The 21,700-nt window shown below is 40.6% G+C and overlaps 1 protein-coding gene across 1 annotated transcript in view; it reads right to left on the bottom strand.

The window, feature by feature from the left end:
• The window catches only part of CLVS1 (clavesin 1), a 120,184-nt gene that overhangs the window by 60,009 nt on the left and 38,475 nt on the right, over window positions 1–21,700 (bottom strand). Inside the window, exon 2 of the mRNA XM_006923989.3 lies at window positions 9,729–9,903. Coding sequence (XP_006924051.1) covers window positions 9,729–9,903 — 175 coding nt within the window. The remainder of the gene's footprint in view (window positions 1–9,728; window positions 9,904–21,700) is intronic.

Here is a 21,700-nt window from a genome sequence, read left to right as displayed (position 1 = left end):
AGAGTGTTTCTGAAAATGAAGTCAGTACAGAGGAAAGTCTAACAGCGATGAACAGAGAGAGACTGAGTTTTTATGTCACTGTTTCAATTTCAACTCCAGCTCTAGCTGAGCTAAGTAGCTCTGAACTTTTCTGTTTTGTAAATGCCCCACCCCACTCCACTTTCGTTTTGCTTGAGGCAGATTTGAGCTGGTTTTCTATTCTATAAAACCAGAGTGCTGCGACCGATTCTTTGGCAATATATATTATTTTAATACCTATGGTTTAATTACTGGAGAACGTGGGTTGTTCTCAGGGTAAGGTTCTTGGGAGTACTAGGTCCCCTAGGACCCTGACAGGACTAGGAACTCATAGTAGTTTATATTTCTGCAAATACATAATTTATTCAGAACAGAGTTTCTGCAGAGCCATGCCAGACTTCATTTCATGATCATGAGAGGCAGAGATCTCTTCTTTAATGCACTGAGAACTATTCATCTGGAACTAAACAGTCCACAAAGGTCAATCCTCTGCCAAGACTGGTCCTCCACAGCGGTGCGAGGGCCCTTAATTCCTCCCCTGAAAATCTTGTCTGATGAAAAAGCAAGATGAAACGTTTCTTCCACTAGCATCTCATCTCCTTTCTCCTCCCGCCCCCTGTGGTCTGTGGGACGAGTTTCTTGATAGTTATTTCCCTTGCTCCACATCCTTCCTCAGACCAGAGTTCTCTCCCGCTGAGATGAAACAGTTCCCTCCTCGGAGCCCTTACTTGCTTAGTTTCTGTCGGGAGACAAGCTCCTGAGTCTCCTCATAGCCCCCCACCACGACCCCCTTTCTCTTTTGTATGCTTCTCTTCATCTGACTTGTCCATTTATGTTGCTCTTCACTTGGGTTCTTTGCTCAGCCATTGTTCCCCACTCCATGGCTTTCCTCTGAATGATCTTTTCCTCTCCTTTGACTTCAAACGCCACCAACCTGATAGATCCAGACTAGACAGCTCCCCTCAGCTCAGACTTAATGTAAACTATTAAAATACCCCACAGAACCTTAAACTCAACATGCCCAACGCTCAAGCAATACTCATTCTTTCCACACCTACCTACTCTCCCCTCTGCACAGTCTTAGGTTGGCACCTGTCACCCACCTGTCACCCACCCCAGCTGCCCACCTAAGCATCATGCTTGACTTCCCCCCACCACTTCCCACTCCCGAGTGCCCAATCACCAAGCGCTGCCTTGTTTTACTTCCTGTAGAGTTATTGAATTCCTTCTAGCACTTCTAGTTTGGACTCATTATTTCTTACTTGAATTATTGCAGTGGCCTTTAATTGGCTCCCCTGCCTTTGAACTTCACTGCTCACACTCACCAAATTGATCCCACGTGAAATATAAATCTGTTTTGCTATCCTGCTTCAATACGTTCAGTGGCTCCCAACATCTGCATGAAAAGACCACGCTCCTTAGCATGGCGCAGGGGCACACCAGCCCCTTTCTGCCCCTCGTGCAGTCCGGGAATATAGAATTAATTCATTTTCTCCCTCTTATTGAGCTATGTTTCACCTGTGTTTTTGCCTATATTATTTTCTCTGCTTGAAACTTTTCCCACCTTGACTTCACTTGGCTATTTCACACTCATCTGCTAAGAATCGGGATGCCACTTCTAACATCTCCTACCAGACTGAGATTTTATTAACCAGATGTATATCTCCCTTCCTCTACATGCTACCTCATTCTCATCATTGATTTATAGGTCTGCTTCTGCTTTGAACCGTGACATCTTGAGAGCACGGACTCTTATCTGTTTACTTTTGTGACCGACTCAAAATAAAGGCTTAGCATCTGTTTCTTTATTGGATAAACCAGAGCATTGGCTAGGCCTACAGTGTATGAGAGTCCAAAAACACCATTTATCAAAAGTATGCCAGAGATAGACCTATTTAATTGGAACTGTTTTAAATGGGCCATACTGTCTGCCATAGGGATCACCAGAGTGTCATTAGCTCTAATTATCTTCCTGAGTTTAATTGATACTTAACAAGGTAGAGCATTAAAGGAGATATCTTCTTCCTCTAATATTTCCATAATAACATATTGCATGATTGCAAATTAAGAATTACAGCTTTGTGGCCTGAGAAGGTAAAAAGCAGTTTGTCTAGGGAGAAAGTGTTCTCCAAGCGTGCCTGGAGTGTTTAGAAAACATGCATTAACTTTCTTGGAAAAATACAAATATTCTTTTCTTCCAACATGTTCCCATCTAATATTCTTTAATGAAGACTATAAGGATCAATAAAAGACAATGTCACTGCTAAAAAGAGTTCTATAGGATGAAAAGGGTGAATTTCGACCTCATTAGTCACCCAGCTGCAAAGGTGTTGGGAGTAGACTGTCGGTGATAGATAATTAAAAGGATTCACACCACATGGATAGAAAATGCCACACCCAAGTGCCACACCAGTCTGGGCTTAAGTCATTAACTAAGCCCAGAGGGAGAGGGAGCTTCCTTGCTCAGGGCCAGTGAATAGACCGGCGAGGTCTAATTTTCAGGGATCCAAACTTACAGAACCGGGGCCACAGAGAGCTGTTTCCTTTAGATCTGTGCATTAGAGCCACAGGAGCCCACAGATGGCACTGGCCTTTTCATAACACTCTATCATTCTGCGAGCACTGACTGTGGCCCAGGCAATTTCCATGTACTCCTTAATTTCCACCATAAACCTGTGGGGCAGTACTGTTATGACACCGCATTTTACAGATGACAAAATTGAAACCTAGAGAGAGAAATGGCTTGCCTGAGGTTTTTAATTGGCAGAGCCAGGATCGAAGCCCACATTTTTGGGCTTTAGTGTCATTCATTCCAAAATGTGGTTGTACCAGCAGCATTTGGGAACACTTTTGAAGGGTAAACTCGTGATCTCTGCTCCATATCTACAGAACCAGCAGTTCTGGCGTGTGGATTGTAACAAGTTTTCAGTCTGATGCACTTAAAGTTGAGACCCATCGCATCATACTGCAATATCATCTGTCAAAGAGGTAGTTCTCCGACCTTCACATGCATGAAGATTACTTGGAGAGCTCCTTGAAATGCAGATTCTGATTCAGTAGATCTGGGGTAGGGCCTGAGAGTTGCATTTCTAACCAGCGCTGATATTGCTGGTTTGTGGACGACTCTATACATAATAAAGCCCTAGAATGAAAGCTTTAAGAGGCCAGGTCGGTTTTATTCTCTGCCAGTAATCCTGTTGAGAAGAGTACCTCATCCACATTTTATGCTGAATGAATACACCAGGAGTCAATAGGTCTACACGTCTGAGTTATGGACTATTGCTTTGGTGTGAATCTACTACTAACTTGACACGCATCTGTCCAACCTGCTTTTTCAAATTTGTAATCACACTATGCATTCATTAATACTCAGGAACTGTCATGTTGCCCACTGACTTGACAGACATTTTACCGTTCTGATCTTTTGAGTGAATATGGCACTTCGAATTCCCCAAGGGCAAGTGAACATACATGTTTTGGGAAAAGGCCGAAAAAGTAGGATATAGGAAAGAGGCTAGAGAAAATGAATGAGGGTCTGAAATGGTGTAATTAAAAGGGATACTCAGGAGGTAGACAATTCGTAGTTGACCGAGCCTCTGAGCATCACTCAAAACCCCCTCCCACTCTTGAGTTAAGAATTGGAAAAGCAATGGACCACCTTTTCCACTGGACTGGCTCAAAGCTGTTGGGAGAGTTCGAATCAAAGTTGATTTAAATATTATAAAACCATCTTTAAAACAACAAAAATGGTCACACAGTAAACCCTGAACGAAGATTGAATGAGTCTGACTGGCCAGAGGAAAATGACATGAGCACAGAAATAAGGGAGGGTGAGGGAAGAGGCTGCCTCGATCTCCTCTGGCGAGTAAAACATAAGCTGCTCTAAACCCTCAACAAACGTCTGAATCCTTAAAGGAATCAAATATTTCGCAAAAAGCTTACGAGACACAAGGCTATAGCTCTTCCTAAATAAACCACTTCAGCACAGTCAGCTCTGTGAGTATCTGGGTTGGCTGAACATTGATAAATGCTGTGTTGATTTTAATGGTTGGACTGCAATGATTTATTAAAAAATAATTCCCAAAATTGATTTTGGAAACGTTACAAAACTCAAGAGCAAGACTTCACCGTGTTGCTCATTCTGCCAGAATTCCCCAATAGAGTTGAGACTAATGCTGTGCTGTATTAAATTGGTGGCATAAATATTACTTTTAGCTTGATTAAAATTTAAACAGGTTGTAATGAAGCGATACAACAGCTCTTTTAGGCATTATTGACCACATTTAAGAGATCAAACAGCAGAGGAAGAGAAAATGACTTCTAGGCATTCTCAAAATTAGTTTTTAACTAAAATTCTTTGAACTAATATTCATAGAATATTTATGTAACTGGGACAATTTAATATTCTAAACAATGACATTTCCTCAAAACATTGCTCTAAAAGTAGGAACGTTAGAATTTCATGTCTTGCTTCTACTGGTAACTTGTATAAAAATCTCGTGATCCCTTAAAGAGCAGCCTTCGATTTAATTAGTATCTTAACTCATTAATTCAGCCTGTAAAATGCATAACCAAAGTTCTGTGCACATGCCATTTTTTTGATGATTGTTGTCAGAGGCAGTTTAATTGCCTTTTTAAAAAGTAAGACTATTTTTTTTTTGGTACTTTTACGTTCATAGCAAAATTGAGGGGAAGGTACAGATATTTCCCATGAACCCTCTCCTCCCATATCTGTATAGCTTTTGCCATTAGCAGCATCCCTCAGGAGAGTGGTACATTGGTTACAATCCATGAACCTACTATGAAACATCATAATTACCCAAAGTCCATAGTTTACGTTACTGTTCACTCTTGATGTTGTACATTCTGTGGGTTTGGACGAATGATGGCATGTGTCCATCATAACTTACTGGGTATTATACACCCTCTATGCTGCACCTATTGTCCTTCTCTGACTCACCCTCAACCCCTGGCGACCACTCATTCCTATACCTTCCAGAATGTTACATAGTTGGAATCATACACCATGTAGCCTTTTCAGGCTGGCTTCTTTCACTTAGTAATTTGCACTTTAGTTTCCTCTATGTCTTTTTTCTGGTTTGATAGCTCATTTCTTTTCAGCCCTGAGTAATATTCCATAGTCTGGACGTACCCTAGTCTATTTGTCCACTCACCTACTGAAGGGTATCTTGATGCTTCCAAGTTTGAGCAATTATAAATAAAGCTGCTATCAACATTCATGTGCACATAAGTATTCAACTCTGCTAGGTAAATACCAAAAGCAAATTGCTAGATCATATGGTAAAAGTATGTTTCATAAGAAACCACCCACCAGTCTTCCAAAGTGGCTGTACCATTTTGCATTCCCACCAGCAATGAATGTGGGTTCCTGTTGCTCTGCATTATTGACAGGATTTGGGGTTGTCCAAGATTTGGGCCATTCTAATAGGTGTATTGTGGTGTTTCATTGTTTTAATTTGCATTTTCCTAATGACATATGATGTGGAGCATCTTTTCATGCTCTTACTTGCCATACGTGTTTGTTCAGATTTTTAGACTATTTTTAAATTGCATTATTTATTTCTTGTTGTATTTTAAGAGTTCTTTGTATATTTTGGATAGTAGTCCTTTATCAGATGTGTCCTTTGCAAATATTTTCTCCCAGTAAGTGGCTTTTCAACTTATCCTCTTGACATTGTCTTTTGCAGAGCAGAGATTTTTTATTTTAATGAAGTCCAGCTTATCAATTATTTTGTTCATGGATTGTGCTTTGGCGTCGTATCTAAAAAGTCATCGTCATACCCAAAGTTAAATAAATTTTCTCTTATGTTATTTTCTGGGAGTTTTATAGTTTTGCATTTTACATTTAGATCTGTGATTCATTTTGAGTTAATTTGTGTGAAGAGTGTAAGGTTTGTGTCTAGATTCACATTTTTTGCTTGAAGCTGTCTACTTATTTTAGCACCACTGGTTGAATTAGACTATCTTTGCTTCATTGTGTTACCTTTGTGTGTGTGTGTTGTTGTTGTTGTTGTTGTTGTTTTTGTCAAAGATCAATTGAATACGCATAATTGCCTTTTGAAGCACAGAAATATAAGTGGTAGACCCAAATATAAGATTGTCATCAAGCTGGTAGCCCAATGCCCTTCAGCTCTGTATTACCTGGTATCACCTCCACTTTGGGGTTAATTGGGACTGTATGTAGCCCAGGGGAAAAAAAGTTAAACATCCAGAATCAGAATAAAGGAAGCTCCCTGATATTCCATTGCAGGATATTCCAAATATCTATTGCTTCGTGCAATAGATATCCTTATGGGCAGTCAGGCCTTTTTCAGAGCGAGGATTCATTCCCCAGAGGCTGAGCGTGCTACCAGGAGATCTCAAATAATAGTGCCCTCTGAGACCTCGAGCTGAAGAGTCACTTTGCCCAAGCTCACAACCACTTCCCAGGGCAGCTTGCACCCAATCACTGAACAGTGTGGGAATATAAAGGCCTAGCCCCTTGGCCCCAGCCATATCTGAGAATACCTGAGGCTTTTGTTGGAAATGACAAACCCAGCTTAACTTCTCTGGCTGCCAAAATGTTTCCCATAGCTTCCCTTCTTCCAACCTGCAACAATTAGTAATTAAAAGTCTTCTTAAAGGACTCTTTTGTGGAGAACTAAGAATGGAAGTTATAGGGCTAAAACTTAGGGTTCTGGAACTAGCTTGTGATGTAAGGTGCAAGAATGACCAAAAACGACCCTATATTCTCACTGTCTGAACAGTGGTTTCCCTTCTCAATCTCCCTGTGAGAGAGGTTGTATTATTTATGTGGGGGAGGGGAGGCTGTCATATCCCAGGACCTCAAATTCTCCAGAGGTTGAGCAGCAGGTAATCCTAGACAACGCCTATAAACAACCCAAAGCCCACACCAGATGGGCTTGCGCGGCAGTGATCTGATCACTCCTGATAAGGCTACTTCCTTACATCGACCTACTAAGAGCAGGACAGCAGAGAGGGCAAGGTCTCTTCACCGGGACACAGGATCTCCCTGTCCCGCAATCTCCCACATGTCCAGCAGACATCCTGCCCTCCTCGGGCCTCTCTGAGGGTGCACGCAAGGCCGGGGGGAGCAGGGGCTTCTCCTCTGTCACTCGCACTGGCTTCTCGTCTCTCACTGACCCTGGTTTTACATACCTTTCTTTCCCACTCTCAACTAGTCTGTGCTTGCACCGTGCCAGTGGGGGTCTGGCATTTGTCTTGAACCTTCATGTGGAGACCTGGATGGGATCTCCTTGTACAACAGTGTGACTATGAAGCCATAAATTCTTCTTAGTACCAGTTATGACTTTTTTGAAATGTTAAAATGGGTTAATAGCTGCTCTGGGGATGGAAACAATCCTTGCAATGAAGAAAGGTCACTGGGAGAGCCAGTGGAGGGGTGACCATGGTGTCTGAATGTCTCTAAAGCCTGAGAGGGGATAACCTGCTGTGAGATGTTGCCAGAGGCTGGTCAGAGCTGACGAGTCACTGTGGAGCAAGAGCAGAACTATCAGCAGTGACCCTGAGAGCTTCTTCACGGTTGCCAAGACAACATGTTAAATGGTACAGGGAGTCGTATCCTAGACAGAGTTGCTGCACTCAGGTCAGCCTCCCCTGGAACCACTGGCTGCCTCCTGGCAGGAGGAACTGAATCTCTCTAACCAGTCCCGGGTCTTCAAGGCTGGGCAGGCAGAGTTCACAGGAAAAGCTGCATCCCCATCCAGAGATCCTGACTCTAGGATGGTTCGATGCTTTCCCACAGTCAAAGAGTTTGCCTTGCTTTATAAAAGGGGAGAGAAATAAAGGGGTCCAGACATTGTTCTCTGAGACGATGGGAGGACATACCTTTTCTCTGCTCTGACCCTGTCTCACTGATCTCCCTTTCTCCCAGTAGAGGCTACACCTTAACTAGAGCCATAGAACCTTGCAGAATTCATTCCAGATCCTGGTATATGATAAGCCAAGGTCCAGATGGGACTCACCTTGCCCCATTAAAAGTCATCTAGTATTTCTCATAAAAATAGCTTAAAAGCTTATGTAGAGCTTTATCTTTTTAAAACATATTCACATGCATTAACTCAGTAAGACCCATATCAGCCTAGTGAATTTTGGCAAGAGACATATTATATAATCCACACATTTTCAGAAAGAAAAATTGGAGCACAAGGTTGCATAAAGGACATGTCTCTTTTCGACTTACAAAAAAATCTTATAAATACATAAAACTTGAGTCATAGCTACCTATACATGTAATGAATTACCTTTTTTTAAAAAAAGAAAATTAGATGACACTTGTATTACCACAGAAAATCCTGGAAATATGGTCAGCATAATTATAGGGCATGACATAAACCTCGCAGCGTACTTTAAGACTTCCTTCGATCAAAGCTTTAAGGAGAGAGATCAAATATTCAGAGGCTTGGAGGAGAGAAGGTTAGAGAAAAGGAAGTGGGAGTTAAGAGAAAGATAATAAAGAACCCGTAAGTCTATGACAGAGTTTTAAGGCGAGGCAGGACACTCCATGTAGTCTGGAAATGCAAAAGTGACTTTAAAAATGTGCCCCCAGGATACCGTATGACATAACCACCCAGGACGACTTGGCGTTCCTGGAGGAGTGGGTGCTTGCTCCTCCTTTTCCGAAATGCCTGCTCTACTTCTCCTCCCCTTGAAGTAGCAAACCATTTCGATCCATTCAATAAACATATGTTTACCGGAGACCCTCTAGATATTTGCTGGCGGCCAAGTGTGAATGAACCGCAACTTAAGAAAAACACCTGCCAATTCCGCATCATGCTAGAGTATGACGGGCGATTGAAATGGGATTTCTAGTCTCGTACTTTGAAGAGCATGAGTACTGGCTGCTTGATCTGAGAATTAGGAGACATCTTGCTGTCTTCGATGCTGCTTATAACTGCCATTCATTGGGGGTGAGAGTCACCCCACTGAGTCAATCTTCCTACAAAACTAGGAAGTGACATGAGTTTTATTTCTGCTGATTCTGAGTCTCCCTGAACGGTGCCTTTATTTTTGTACCGTAATGATGCATCGCCAGGAAGCTAAGCAGCACTGCCTCTGAGTGCGACTTTTCACAGAATCACTGGTCCTCGAAAGCAGAAGGGACCCCAGAGACTGCCCTAACTTCCACAACGGCACAGAAAACCCTCCCCCAAATTCCTGACACTGTCAGCACAAACAGGAAGCAGGGTTCCATCAGCCTCCTTTGTTGCACTGAAGGGATCTATTTTAGTACAAACACTTTGGTACATTGCATTCTGGGAAGTGAGGATCCACAGGGTGCATTTTCAGTGTACAAAGATGCTTCTAGAAACCCTGGAAAGCCCCCAGGCCACCTCTACATAGGACATGCTTATAAAGGAGATGTTTTCCAGTTTTAATTTTTGTAAACTCTCAGATGAATTAGGCTGAACATCTCAGAGCTTTATTCATAATTGCTACAGTAGATAATTTGTGCCTGTGGTAATGGTAATTTAGAGTTATTAATGAAAATGAAGGCTAATTTAAAAAACAAACATCTGAACTCAGGCTGAGGTAAAAATGCAGAGTAGTCACAGGGAAATCTTATCTAAGTTTTCTTTTTCCATTCTAAAAGACGAATATCACTTTGGTTGCAACAAGAAAAAGGCACACCGTCACACAGTTTTGTAACAAACGTTCGCTGAACATACCTGTAGCCCTTCAATGGCCAGTTTGAGAATGGAAGGTGTCAGCTTGGAGGCTTGTTTGAAGGAAAAATTACTCCAGTCTATAATTAAGATGAACCCATTTATCTGAAGCTCCGGATCTTCAATAAGGACTTCCAGTGACAGCAGGATGGCACGGAGGATGTCTGTGAAGGAATTCCTGCAGCCAGAGCAGAAAGGAGTGAATATTAGCAGGTGACGGCGCTTTGCATGTAAAGTGCTGGCCTCCTCCCTCTACTGCTCCGTGAGCCCGGCCTGAAGGGTAAAATCAGGCAGAGTCCTGTTCCTAAAATGATGGAAAACACATTTATTAAACTTCACAGAACGATGCCTCCAGATTCACAGGATGGAAACCTCCCTTTGATCCGACCACACCAGTATCTCAGATCCCAGAGGGGTCTCTCTGTTGTGTTTCCATGGGTCTCTATACTCTGCTTCTACCACAACACCAATTGCATCTCATTGAAATGCATCCCTTACTCATCTCTCTCTCCCACACAGGGCTCTAATCCCTTTTAGGGCCTGGACTGGGCCATAATCACAGTTTGTCCCAGTACCTAGCTACTCAGAGAATCACTGCTGAACGAATGGGGCGTGACCTTAATCAGAGGTATTTATTTTAATTAAACCTCAGTCCTTTTGTATGTTTAAAATCTTACTAAAAGTTTGAAACAACCAGGTAATGGATGCTATTTTTTAGCTTCGATTCATGGATAGAGAAAAACAAAGACAGATAAGAATAGCTAATTTTCATTGAACGTTTACAGAGTGTGATTCGGGAAGGAAGTCGCTTTGAGTACATCAGTAACTGTGATGACAGGCAGACCTGAACACAAACTAGAGTGAAGTTCTCCAGCATTGCCTGTGTTCCTCCACATCATATATTCCCATTCACCATTCCCATTCAGTTGATTATTGTTTTAAATAATTTTCAGACATGAAGAAATGATGGCATATTCAATCTCTTACTCCTAACAAATTATCAGAGCTATAAATTTAAGATCTTAGAGGATCTCTAAATTTATCATCTTTTTTTGATGAGTAGGCAAATGTAATCTTGGATAGCAAGTGATGGCAACATTTGTTAATTCCATCAGTCTGTCATTAAAATCAGAAGCCATGTCCTCATATGAGATGATCAGATTCTTGAGCATTTCAATCTGGTTCAAATTCTAACAAGTCTAATGATTCCAGGTTAGAAATCAGGAAATTTGTGATCAGTGAACCAGTAAGAATTTACCAAATGCCTACTATAAGCTCAGCGTTGTGCTTCATACTTGAAACGATAACATAGCATGTCACATTTCTACTTTCGAAGAGCTTTTAGTTCAGTTGAGATGGCGTATGAGATTAGCCAGATGAGTTGAAAGGGATCAACGACTAATTTGAAAAGTCAGGAAAGAGTTTATGGAGGGATGAAGGCCAGGGATGAGTTTTGAAAAATGGGTAAGATTTTAACAGAACATTAAGAGAAGGAGAAGCAAGATCGTTCAGGAGAGGGGAGTGACGAAGGGACACACAAAGGTGTCCGCTCATTCTGCTTCTGCACAGTTCTCACTAAAAATCTCTTCTGCATATCAAGCTAAAATGTTCTCCCCCAAATCTGCCCATTGGGTGTAGTTCTGCTACAAAGAAAAAACCTTAGGTCTTCCTATACCATACATTTTCACTGATTTAAACATGTGGTCATAATGCCCTGTATAATCTCTCCATTTAAAAATTATTAGTAACTTTAACCATGTCTCATAAGAAATAGTTTTTTTAAGACTCTTCTCATCATTATTGTTTTCTTTCACATATATTCTCTTTTAAGTTCTAGGGATGTCAAATTCCTATAAATTCCTGATAAGCTTTCATTAGGGTTTGTTTAGTTTTTGTTTTTGCATTCATATTAAACATGATCTAAAGACCCAAGTCTTTTTTTAGAGATACAGCTTTGTATTGGAAAGATACATTGATTTAAGTGGAACATGGGACCAAAGATTATGAGTTTAAGATATTCCAAATGGAAATATGGAAATGCCCAACAGTAAACTAGAAATGACCATTAGGGAATTACAGAGTCTGCTCCTGAATAAGCTTTCTTAGGAAGATCACACACAAGAAGAAAATCAGATTGGAAAGCTAAGCCTTAGGTAAAGCCTACATACTGAGGTTAAAGGAAGAAGAATTGAGAAAATAAAAGATGAAAGGGTTAAGATAGTACTGTGTTTAAAAGGGGAAGGGATGTTTCAAGAAGTAAGGATATGATAAATCGCATCACTGACCCTAATTCTTCACTTAATCTGAACACTCACACACTAGCTATGCATTGACCTCGTTGACAATAGAGTGCATTTTCTGCCCCATGGCCATGTGACTTGATTTAACTGATGGCATGTGACAGAAATGACAGTGTGCTAGTTCCGAGTCTAGCTTTTACAGACTTTGGGTGTTGCTACTTGTTCTCTAGTGTTCTGCCATTGCCATGGTAAAAACATGCTATAGCTAGCATGCTAAAGAGAAGAATGAGAAACACTCAGACAAGTCACTTCTCAGCCAATTAGCAGACCTACCTAAGAAAAAGAACCACCCAGCTGAACCCACCCTAGACAAACTCCAGCTGCCCCACAGATGCAAGAACGATAATAAATTATTGCTTTTTTAAGCCACTGAGTTTGGGGATGGTTTATTACACAGCAACAACTATCCAATTCTGGAGGATAGTTAACAAAGCCACATACAACAGAAAGATTAAGGAGAATAGGAAGGGGAAAGTCATTGTATTTGGCAATAAGTAGATCTTTGGAGAATTTTGAGATAGAACTTTTAATTAAATGATAATGATAAGAATCATTGATTACGAAGATTTTTAGCAAATCACTTGTGATCTCATTTTACTCCTATATAAATGAGAGATAACAACTCTTCCCATCACATATCCTCTTATAGGCACTCCCAAGAAAAGACATTAAATTCTGCCTGAAAATCTGGAAACTATTTTATGAATTTTCAAGATCAAAACCTTATGCAGGATGGACATTGAATGAAGTATTAGATTTGTGGGATGATTCCAGGAGAAAAGTGAAAGGATTCTGGACCTCACTGTAGTTTCCAAATGTTCAAATGCTTCACTTTTCCAGAGGAATAAGCAGGAAAACTCATGTGACTTTACCCCTTTTGAGGACCGTGACTGCACCTCATACTTTAGCCGTGATCATTACCTTAAATTCCTTACTACTTGGCATCTTCATATGGATTTTCTCATCATTTTTCTTTTTCCTATTTTGACATCTTTGACTTGCAAAATCATCCCAGCTTTTTATAATTTGAAAGATCTACCAGACCAAAAGTTTTATGTGGTTCTTCCACCCTCAAGCAGGTAGAGCATAACTTAAGTGTGGCATGAGCACAGCAATTTTCTCCCAAAGAGTACAGTGCGAAAAGGGGAAAGAAAGAGTAACTTTACAGTGGAGAAAACTGACCAACACTTCCTCAGCCAGCCAGGTGATCAAGGTCAACATCAACCGGGATAAGTTATGTTGATAGCCGTCGCCCTTGATACGGTGATGAAAAGGGTACTCTACCTCTCTGATCTTCCTCCCCAAAAATGTAACCCCACATTCATCAGGAAGAAACACTACACAAATTACACTTGAGGGACATTCTACAAAACACCTGACTAGTATCAGAAATCTAAATAAAGTGTGGACCTCAGTGAATAATAATGTATCAGTATTGGTTCATTAGCTATAATAGATATACTATGCTAATGTAAGATGCTAATAAAGGGTGTAGGATATAGGAAAATCCTCTGTGCTTTCTTCACAGTAATTCTATAAATTTAAAATTGTTCTAAATAAAAAGTTTTGTTTTGTTTTGTTTTGTTTTTTAAAAAAGAGGCTTACTAGAGTTTGTAATATGGCATAATAAGTTTCCATGAATCTTCTAACAAGGTTTCTAAGCAAGCTAAAATGGTCATAAACAATTTAGCAACTTCATGCAAATTGTGAAATGAGAACAGAAGAGGTTTCCAGAATTTCTTTATTCTACCAATTCATTTAGACTTATACATTGCCTAACTCTAATAACCCAGAGGAGGGAAAACTTTATTGCCTACAGTAGCAATTCTATCAACCTAGTTTAACGCTTGTATCAAAATGACAAATGGATGTTTCCATTTCTCCAATCCTCTTCTATTTGCATAGCAATTATACATTCGGTTATGGATTATATCAGCTTTAGATTGATAATTAGAATCTCAAATGTGATCATATATGTGCAAGTACTACATAAACAGCAAATTACCAGTGGAATGTAAAAAACTGTGCTACTGGAAAATAGAAAACTGCAACTTTCCTTCTCAAATATTAATTTTATATTAATTAGAACTTATTAATGATTTATCTTAAAGAGGTTCATCGTTATACTATGATAAATTAGAGATTATGAATAATGACTTATGTGTAGGTCTACTGTTGTTTATATGAGTTGAACACCCAACATTGCTACCTGAGGCTTTAAAATTTAACTTAATACAGCTTAATACCAGTGAGGTGCAAAATAATGGAAAGTAATAAGTGCTTTACCAATGAGAAGATATTTATGTTTCAGGAAGTGACTTTTTTGTGCTTTGAATTTTTAGTGAAGAGTCTAGAACCTAGATCTCAGGGCTAGATTTATATAAGGAAAAAAGAGGCTAAATGAGATCAGATAACCATGTAAAGATATGACACAGTGGCCAGTGACTCTGCTCAGAAGGAACACTGGGAAGCCTCGCAGCCAATTTAAAATCACTGCACGCATCCCTATGCTAGTTTTCTTCATATAGTGGCAAGAAGTCCGTTAACATTAGTAGTTAAAGCTCTTTGGCCAGTTCTGTATTGAAACCTTTTAACTTTATATGCAGGACTTTTTTCTTGGGAATTTTTTAAGGTCCTATTTAAACCAGTAGTTTTGCAGATAGTTTGCTACCAAATAATCCATTTACAGGAAGAGAAGCGTCACATCCAAGCATGCTTTTTTATCTCTTCATCTCATTTGAAGTTTCTTTCAAAGTTAATTACTAAAATAACCACAGCATGGCTTTCACAGTTTGCTTTGCCTCTGATTTGACAACGGTGCCAAAGCCAAGGTGAAGAACACACGCTCCCTTTGCAACTCCTCTGATGTATTCTGGCCTGTGGGCATGGGAAGAACTCTCTTTTGATAAAATGGCAAAAGGGCCTGTACTCAAGGTCTGGACATGTTGGCTCTGCCCCTCACTAAGCATGCAACTATGGGTAGAAGGTTAAAGTTCAACAAGGGGTCATTTCCTGGCCACCCATGTAGAGGGTTATTGTAAGAGTTATGCAAAGTGATATGTGAGAATGAGTTCTGTGAATTGAAAAGCACATCCCAACGGGAGGCAGTATTCGTACTTGCACGGGTAATAGGTATGTTATACCTCTCGGTTACACTTCTTTCGGCTGGTGATGGCAGAAAGATAATGGGAAATGTGCAACATTCAATTGTTATTTTCTCCTCTTCTAAGGCCGAGGGTCTTTGAAAAATGGTTTGGAATGGAAATTCTGGTGATGTGTTTTCCTAAATGGGTTCTAATAATTCCTACAAGAATCAAGTTTTAACTGGATGGTCTCTGTGTATCATTGTGCAACTAGGCAAATGGATCCATATTTCTCAATGAGATAATTAAAGAAAAGTAAAAAAAAATATTTGTGTTCTGAAAATATTAGGTGCAAAAAGATGCTAAGAAAAAATGTTTAGCTTTGAAGTAGTAGAATTAATATTTGCAAGAGCTTAATCTTAAATTTATTACCTTGAACATTAGCTGGAAAGTCAAATTAGACAATTATTTTTCTCAGCAGAGATGATACCCAGAGGACAGAAGCCTAGGATTTAATTCTGCTTCACATAGTTTGATAGGCCTATAATCTCAAGAGTAGAAAGAAAGAAAGAAAGAGAGAGAGAGAGGGAGGGAGGGAGAAGAGGAAAATACAGAATTGATTATTTAGAAGGCACTCTTTTGTTAAGAAGAAAGAAAGAAAGAAAGAAAGAAAGAAAGAAAGAAAGAAAGAAAGAAAGAAAGAAAGAAAGGAAGGAAGGAAGGAAGGAGAGAGGGAGGGGGAGGGGAGGATGAAAAAAAGAAAGAAAAAATCTTATAATTAATTTTTGATGTCTACTAATTTTATTTTATTCTGGTCAGTGAAGAAAACTTGTAGATTTGTGTTCACATAAGGATATAATTCCTATAACATCAGAATAAATGAGTTGTCTACTATTTTATTGCCAGGGTTCTTCCTTGTCTGTATATCTATGGTGAACAAGAATATAATGTATGTGTGTGAACACATACAATGATTCACCATTTAGAGTTTCCTCCATTCTGGATTTTGTGTTTTGTTTTGTTTTAAGTGAAAAGACGATTTGAATAAATAAAACCAATATTTTATCACATTTGATCCAAGTGCTTCTAAATTCTTCCAAGAATTGAAGAAAATGAAATTGACATCAAATGCATCTATCGGCTCACTTAAAAAGTTAATGCAATTTCTTATCATTTAATGTTTTCTTTTTAAATTGTTGAAGTTCCTTAAACTGAATAAGGAGTCAGGAGGCATTAGTTCAAAGGTTTAATGAAGTTCTATTTTGTGGAAGATATATAAGATAAAAAGACATTTTTTACTTTTCTGGAAACCAGTAAGAGACATTAAGAAATACGTACATGGGAGGCAATGAAGCATAGTCATTAAAAAGATAAGGTTTGCAGTTAGCATGTTCTGATTCAAATTCTGACTGTTCTGTGTGAGCTTAGCAAGTTACTTTATCTCTCTGTGGTTTAGTTTCCTCATCTGTAAAAAGAGCATCATCTCACTCGTAATGATAACGTGAGATAACGTACACAAAGCTATAGCAGAGCAACTCTCGTGGAAGGAGCTTATGGTCACGGTGGTTTTCATCGTTACAGAAATGAATACGATATCAGGTAGAAAGTAATAGGGGCTGCAAAGTGCTTGTGAGTTACAAGGAGGGGTTACTTGTGGCTGGGGGATTTCAGAAGATCTTTGATTGGGCTGTGAAGGATGGGAAGATTTGGACACTGGACGTAGAAGGGAAAGGGTGGAAGGTGACACATAAACAGTAAGATCTGAGTGCATAGAGGCTCTTGTATTGCGAGAAATAGCAAGTTCGCCTGTGCCACGGGATGAGTGAAAAGGAATGTAGAAATAAGATTAAAATTGTGATCCATCTTCATTCTGCTTGCTAGGACAACTACTGGCTGTTTACACAGAGAACGGAAGCAATGGCAGCTCTACTTTAGGAAGATTTGGACTGGCAATAGGGATTAAGTGAATTGGAGTTAAGAGGCTGGAGCCATGTAGTTCAATTAGGAGGGGGAGGGTTGCAGAACAGTAGGTGGGAGCTGAATGGAAATAATAAAGATCTGAGGAGAACTATGAGGGACAGTACCCAGGACTTCATTACGGATTAGATTCAGCATGAAGAGAGCAATGACTGTGGTACTTTGAGGCTAAAGGGGGCTCTGTAGGGTGGGGAATGAGTCAGAGGTGTTGTAGTCGTATTTAGTCCTTCACAGTAAGAATCAACACCCAGGACAGAAACGCACAAGATGAATAATATGACGACAGCAAGACTGTGAAGGGGATGCCTAGAAGTGCACGGTTGGGTGGGGTCTACATTCCTGCCACTCAACTGATGAAATATCACCATAAGCAGATGCCGTCTGCAGAAGAAAATATTTCCTATTCTATCCATGAGAAAAGATCACTTGCCTCTGTAGCCTAGACAATGAGCTTCATCAGGGCTGGGAGTGTGTGGTTTTTGTCTTTGAATCCCTGGAAATTACTAGTACCCACACATAGTAGAGGCTCAGCAAATGATTCTTAGTGAAGGAACAAAGGAATTCATGTTAAAACAACCCATTGGAAACTCTGAAACACTGAAAATAGGTGAAAACCCACTGTGGGGGCACCAGTGAGTACATTTCCTTCTTCTTCAATGCTTCTTATGCTCACTGCTAGGGGCAGTGATGTTGGATATGTGTCCTCGAGTACTTTTCTCATTATAGCTTATATTTACAGAATAATATGCCACTGAGCCCCATGTACCCAAGAGTTGGAAAGGAAACGAAGCTTTAAGAATTGATTTTGGTTTAGGAGAAAGTCATGTCTACATTCACGTAAGGTTAGTGTGGCCATGAATGAAGACAGCAAGAAAATGACAATCTAGAACAGTTAATAAATGCTAAATGGATGTCTACAGATAGGAAGGCTGGCTTAGCTCAGGATCCTTAGCACACTGGGAAAGGACTCGTCCTCAGATACCACTTTACGACAGCCTGAAGTGCAAGTGAGGAAGAGGCTTATCTCATCCAGCTCTCTGGATGGAGACTGGGCCAGGGTCTAAAGGGAGTGGAGGAGGAATAAAAACATGCTCCAGTGGAAGTGACTACTAAGTGACTATGAAAAATTAATTTCATGTGTGTCTATCTGATAACTCCCTTGGCTGAGGAGCTTCAGAAAAGTGAAAACTAGAAAGAGTCTCCAATATGTAAAATAGCACTTAATAATAAATAGTAGGCGTGGACTCAGGATCGAGTCAGCCTAAACAGTGTTACAAACGGTTAACATTTCTAGATCTTACACGGGGTTCAAGGCAATATCCTAGTCACTACTTGAAATGGAATATTCTTTTCTCTAAGCCTGCCTGGGTCTTATCACCATAAAATCACATTCAGAATCAAAAAACTGGACAGTAAGATGAGAAGGCATTTTAAGAAAACCTCCATCCTACGACACTACACTGCTTTGCATGATTTTACCCTCCTGAGGTCCTTCCCTCTAGGTGAGACGCTGCAAACACTCTTGCAAGCAAGAGATTCCTTTCTGAAATCACAAACTCTGCTCGTCGTCGTGTGCAAGAAAGCTTGAGTTAAATAGTACATTAGCAAAACAACTCTATAGACGTTGCCTTTGATGGAAGGCACACCTGTGACCTGAGCTGGGAGTATACAGCATCTCATAATTTGAATTAATTTATAAAATCACCCACCTCCGATGAAAACTCTAAACCTCTGCGTTTAAGAAGGAGATCGATATATTCTGGCAGGATAACAAAATCTTAAAACCAAGAGAAGTCCTAAGGCTCTAAAATTAGCTGCCTATAACTAAGAGTCTCAACCCTGACAAATACAGGCAATTCATCTCAGAAAATTTAATAGAAACTGATTGAATCTAGAGCATCTGCAATCTGATTGAAGTTTTAGAAGCTGGTTTGTCCTTGCCCCCTTTAAAATTCTAGACTTCTTAATCACAAGCCACTAAAACATCAGCAAGCAATCAAATTCAGGAAAGACTGAAGGAAGAGAGCCATTATGTAATGGCAAGACAAGTCTTATTTTCATAGGTACTATATCAGGATAGCTTAATAATATGACAGAACTGCGACTTGCTGGCTAGTTTCCAGGTGTCATTCTTCTATCTGGTTATCATTCTTCAAATATTTCATCTTCCTTAAGACACCTCAAGGTTACCGGATTCTTGCAGAGAGAAAAATATAAGGACCCCATGACCTTCACAGCTATCTAGTTCAGAAGGATCCCTACCACTGTTTACACTGTTTATGAGTTCTGGCACCAGTAAGGCAAGTCTGATGGGAAGAATTTGGGGCTTTGATCAATTCCTATAATGCTTAGCAATGGCTCGCAAATCATTATAATGACAAGCGACTTGATCATCCTTCTGAAACTAGGATGAATATATTCCCACGGCCCAGAGGGGAAAAGCCTCCTGTGAATCCCATCGACGTGTGCTTAACTCCACCAGAAAAATGCCTATTGGAGGTTTTTGAAGACGGCTGGAGCCGTGAGTTCTGTGCCTGCAATAGTTAACTGGCAGGACCAGGCATGTCATAAGAGAGGTGTGGGACTCCCTAGAATTCTCCTAAGAGGACCCACTTGCTCATCCAAACCAGGCAGGTCATAGAGACCTCTCCCTGTCCTCTGTCTGTAAACCAGTGGGCTGGGAGCTGCGATGGCCCACTGACTGAATCCCAGTCAGAACACAGTCTCCTGTCACTCTACTTAATTCTAGAAAACAGAAGCAAAGCAAAAGGTAACAAGTAATGCACTCATAAAAGAATAAACATAGGCTCAGCATAGTTCATTTAACAACAACTGAAAGGATCAATTGACTTTTCCTACCCAGAACACAGTGTACTTGGATGCCCAGCTCTGCCCTACGAGGTACCTTTACCCATGGAGGATCTGACGACTCTCTGGGGAATTATTTTATGGAGGTGGTTAAAGACAACATTGGTTTCCTTTACTTAATTACATCGGAGATTATCCCTTGGCAATCCTCTAAGCAATTAGAGCCAGTGGTTATTATTTATTGCTGCCACTTAATAGGAGCTAGACTGCAGGAGATACTGTGAAACATCGAGATGCATTTATCTCCAACATAGGTCCCAAATATCCTACTCTAAATAGCAGAACAGAATTTGGAAAATGCATTACACATGTATATAGATACATAATTTATATATTTTAAGTACTCACACAAAGAGAAAACACATTAAGATTTGAGATTTTGCTGTAGAAGGATTTTATCGCCTAAATTTATCCTAACAAAATCTTGGAGATTGTAAGGGACTGCTTAGAAAAATCAGCAGTTTAATTTCCAAAGAGGAAAAGAGTAAAACATTTAAATGCTCAGGCTCTGGTAAGTTTTATCTTAAATTTTCTCTCTTGCTTTAATCCTTGCCTGTTACAAAGCGATGAACCATTACTTGTCCTTTTTCTATTAATGAAAGCACAAAGATGGTTTTCCTAGTGTTGGTTCATATAGAACATTCTCAGAGGAAAGAACTGGAACTTTCTATCTCTTTCACCCACATTCAGGGGATGGTACTTAACCACCTACATAATTTCCTGGACCCCGAGGCAACATAGGAATACTGCAAGTAATCGCAGACTGCCCAAACCTGAAGCACCGGAGAAGCTTGGAGAGAGAGTGGATTAAGATGGAGGCTGGTTCTTCCAGAATGAATTTATAATTCAACTAGAATGGGATAAGAGCTAGCAGAAATCTTTTTGATTACACGGTGATTCTCAACCAAAGGTAGGACCCCTCCTTGCCACTGGGCGACATCTGGCAATGCGTGTGTGGGAGGGGAGCCATTACTGCTTTGCACAATATGTGGAGAATGCTACCAGCATTTATTACACACAGGTCCACAATGCTACCCCCCTGCAACGTGCAGTACAGCCCCCCGGATAGGATCCCATCCCAAATGCTAGCGACTTCTTTAACCTAACGAATGAGTTTCGGATTCAGCGAAGTTTGTGGAACCACAGGAGCAGTAGGATGCGCAGCAGCAGCAAGGTTCCCCACTCCTGCGTCAGGTCAGCGGGCCTGTCACACCGCCGAGGCTCGCAGAGCGTGCGAAGGAAGACGGACCGACTCGAATAGGAGGCTGAGCAACGACCAGAACGGAGGAGGCTTCCTGTTGCTCCTCTCTTGCACTTCCGTTCTCCGCGCCTAGACTGTTCTTTCCCGTCCCTTCACAGCGCTAACCCTTTCTCATTCTGCAAGTCTTGAGTCGAGCGCCCCCTGATGAGGGGGAATTTCCTACAGGAGCAAGTCCCAGAGTATTCACGAGGACTGCCGCCTTGACCAGATTTTAGGCAGCCCCCCTGAGCCCTTTTTCCAACAAGGCCGCATTCGTGGTCCACATCCTGGGCCTGCAGAGCCCAGTTTAGCAAAGGATCCTGCTAAGTCGGTTCATCAAATTCCTCTCCGTTTCCCCACACCCCACTTCTTGACCCCTAACCAAGTTCCCCTTAGTAATTTTCCATCTACTCCCTCACTCTGCTTGTTAGCTATGAATCCCCACTTAGTTCAAACTTTCTCCCCTATTGGAATAGCCTTGATGCCTATTGCATTCATCTGAAATAA

The sequence above is a fragment of the Pteropus alecto genome, unplaced genomic scaffold, assembly GCF_000325575.1.
Source record: "Pteropus alecto unplaced genomic scaffold, ASM32557v1 scaffold87, whole genome shotgun sequence".
Lineage (NCBI taxonomy): Eukaryota > Metazoa > Chordata > Mammalia > Chiroptera > Pteropodidae > Pteropus > Pteropus alecto.
Note: the sequence above shows the minus strand (reverse complement) of the source record. Positions and strands in the feature narration are given on the sequence as shown.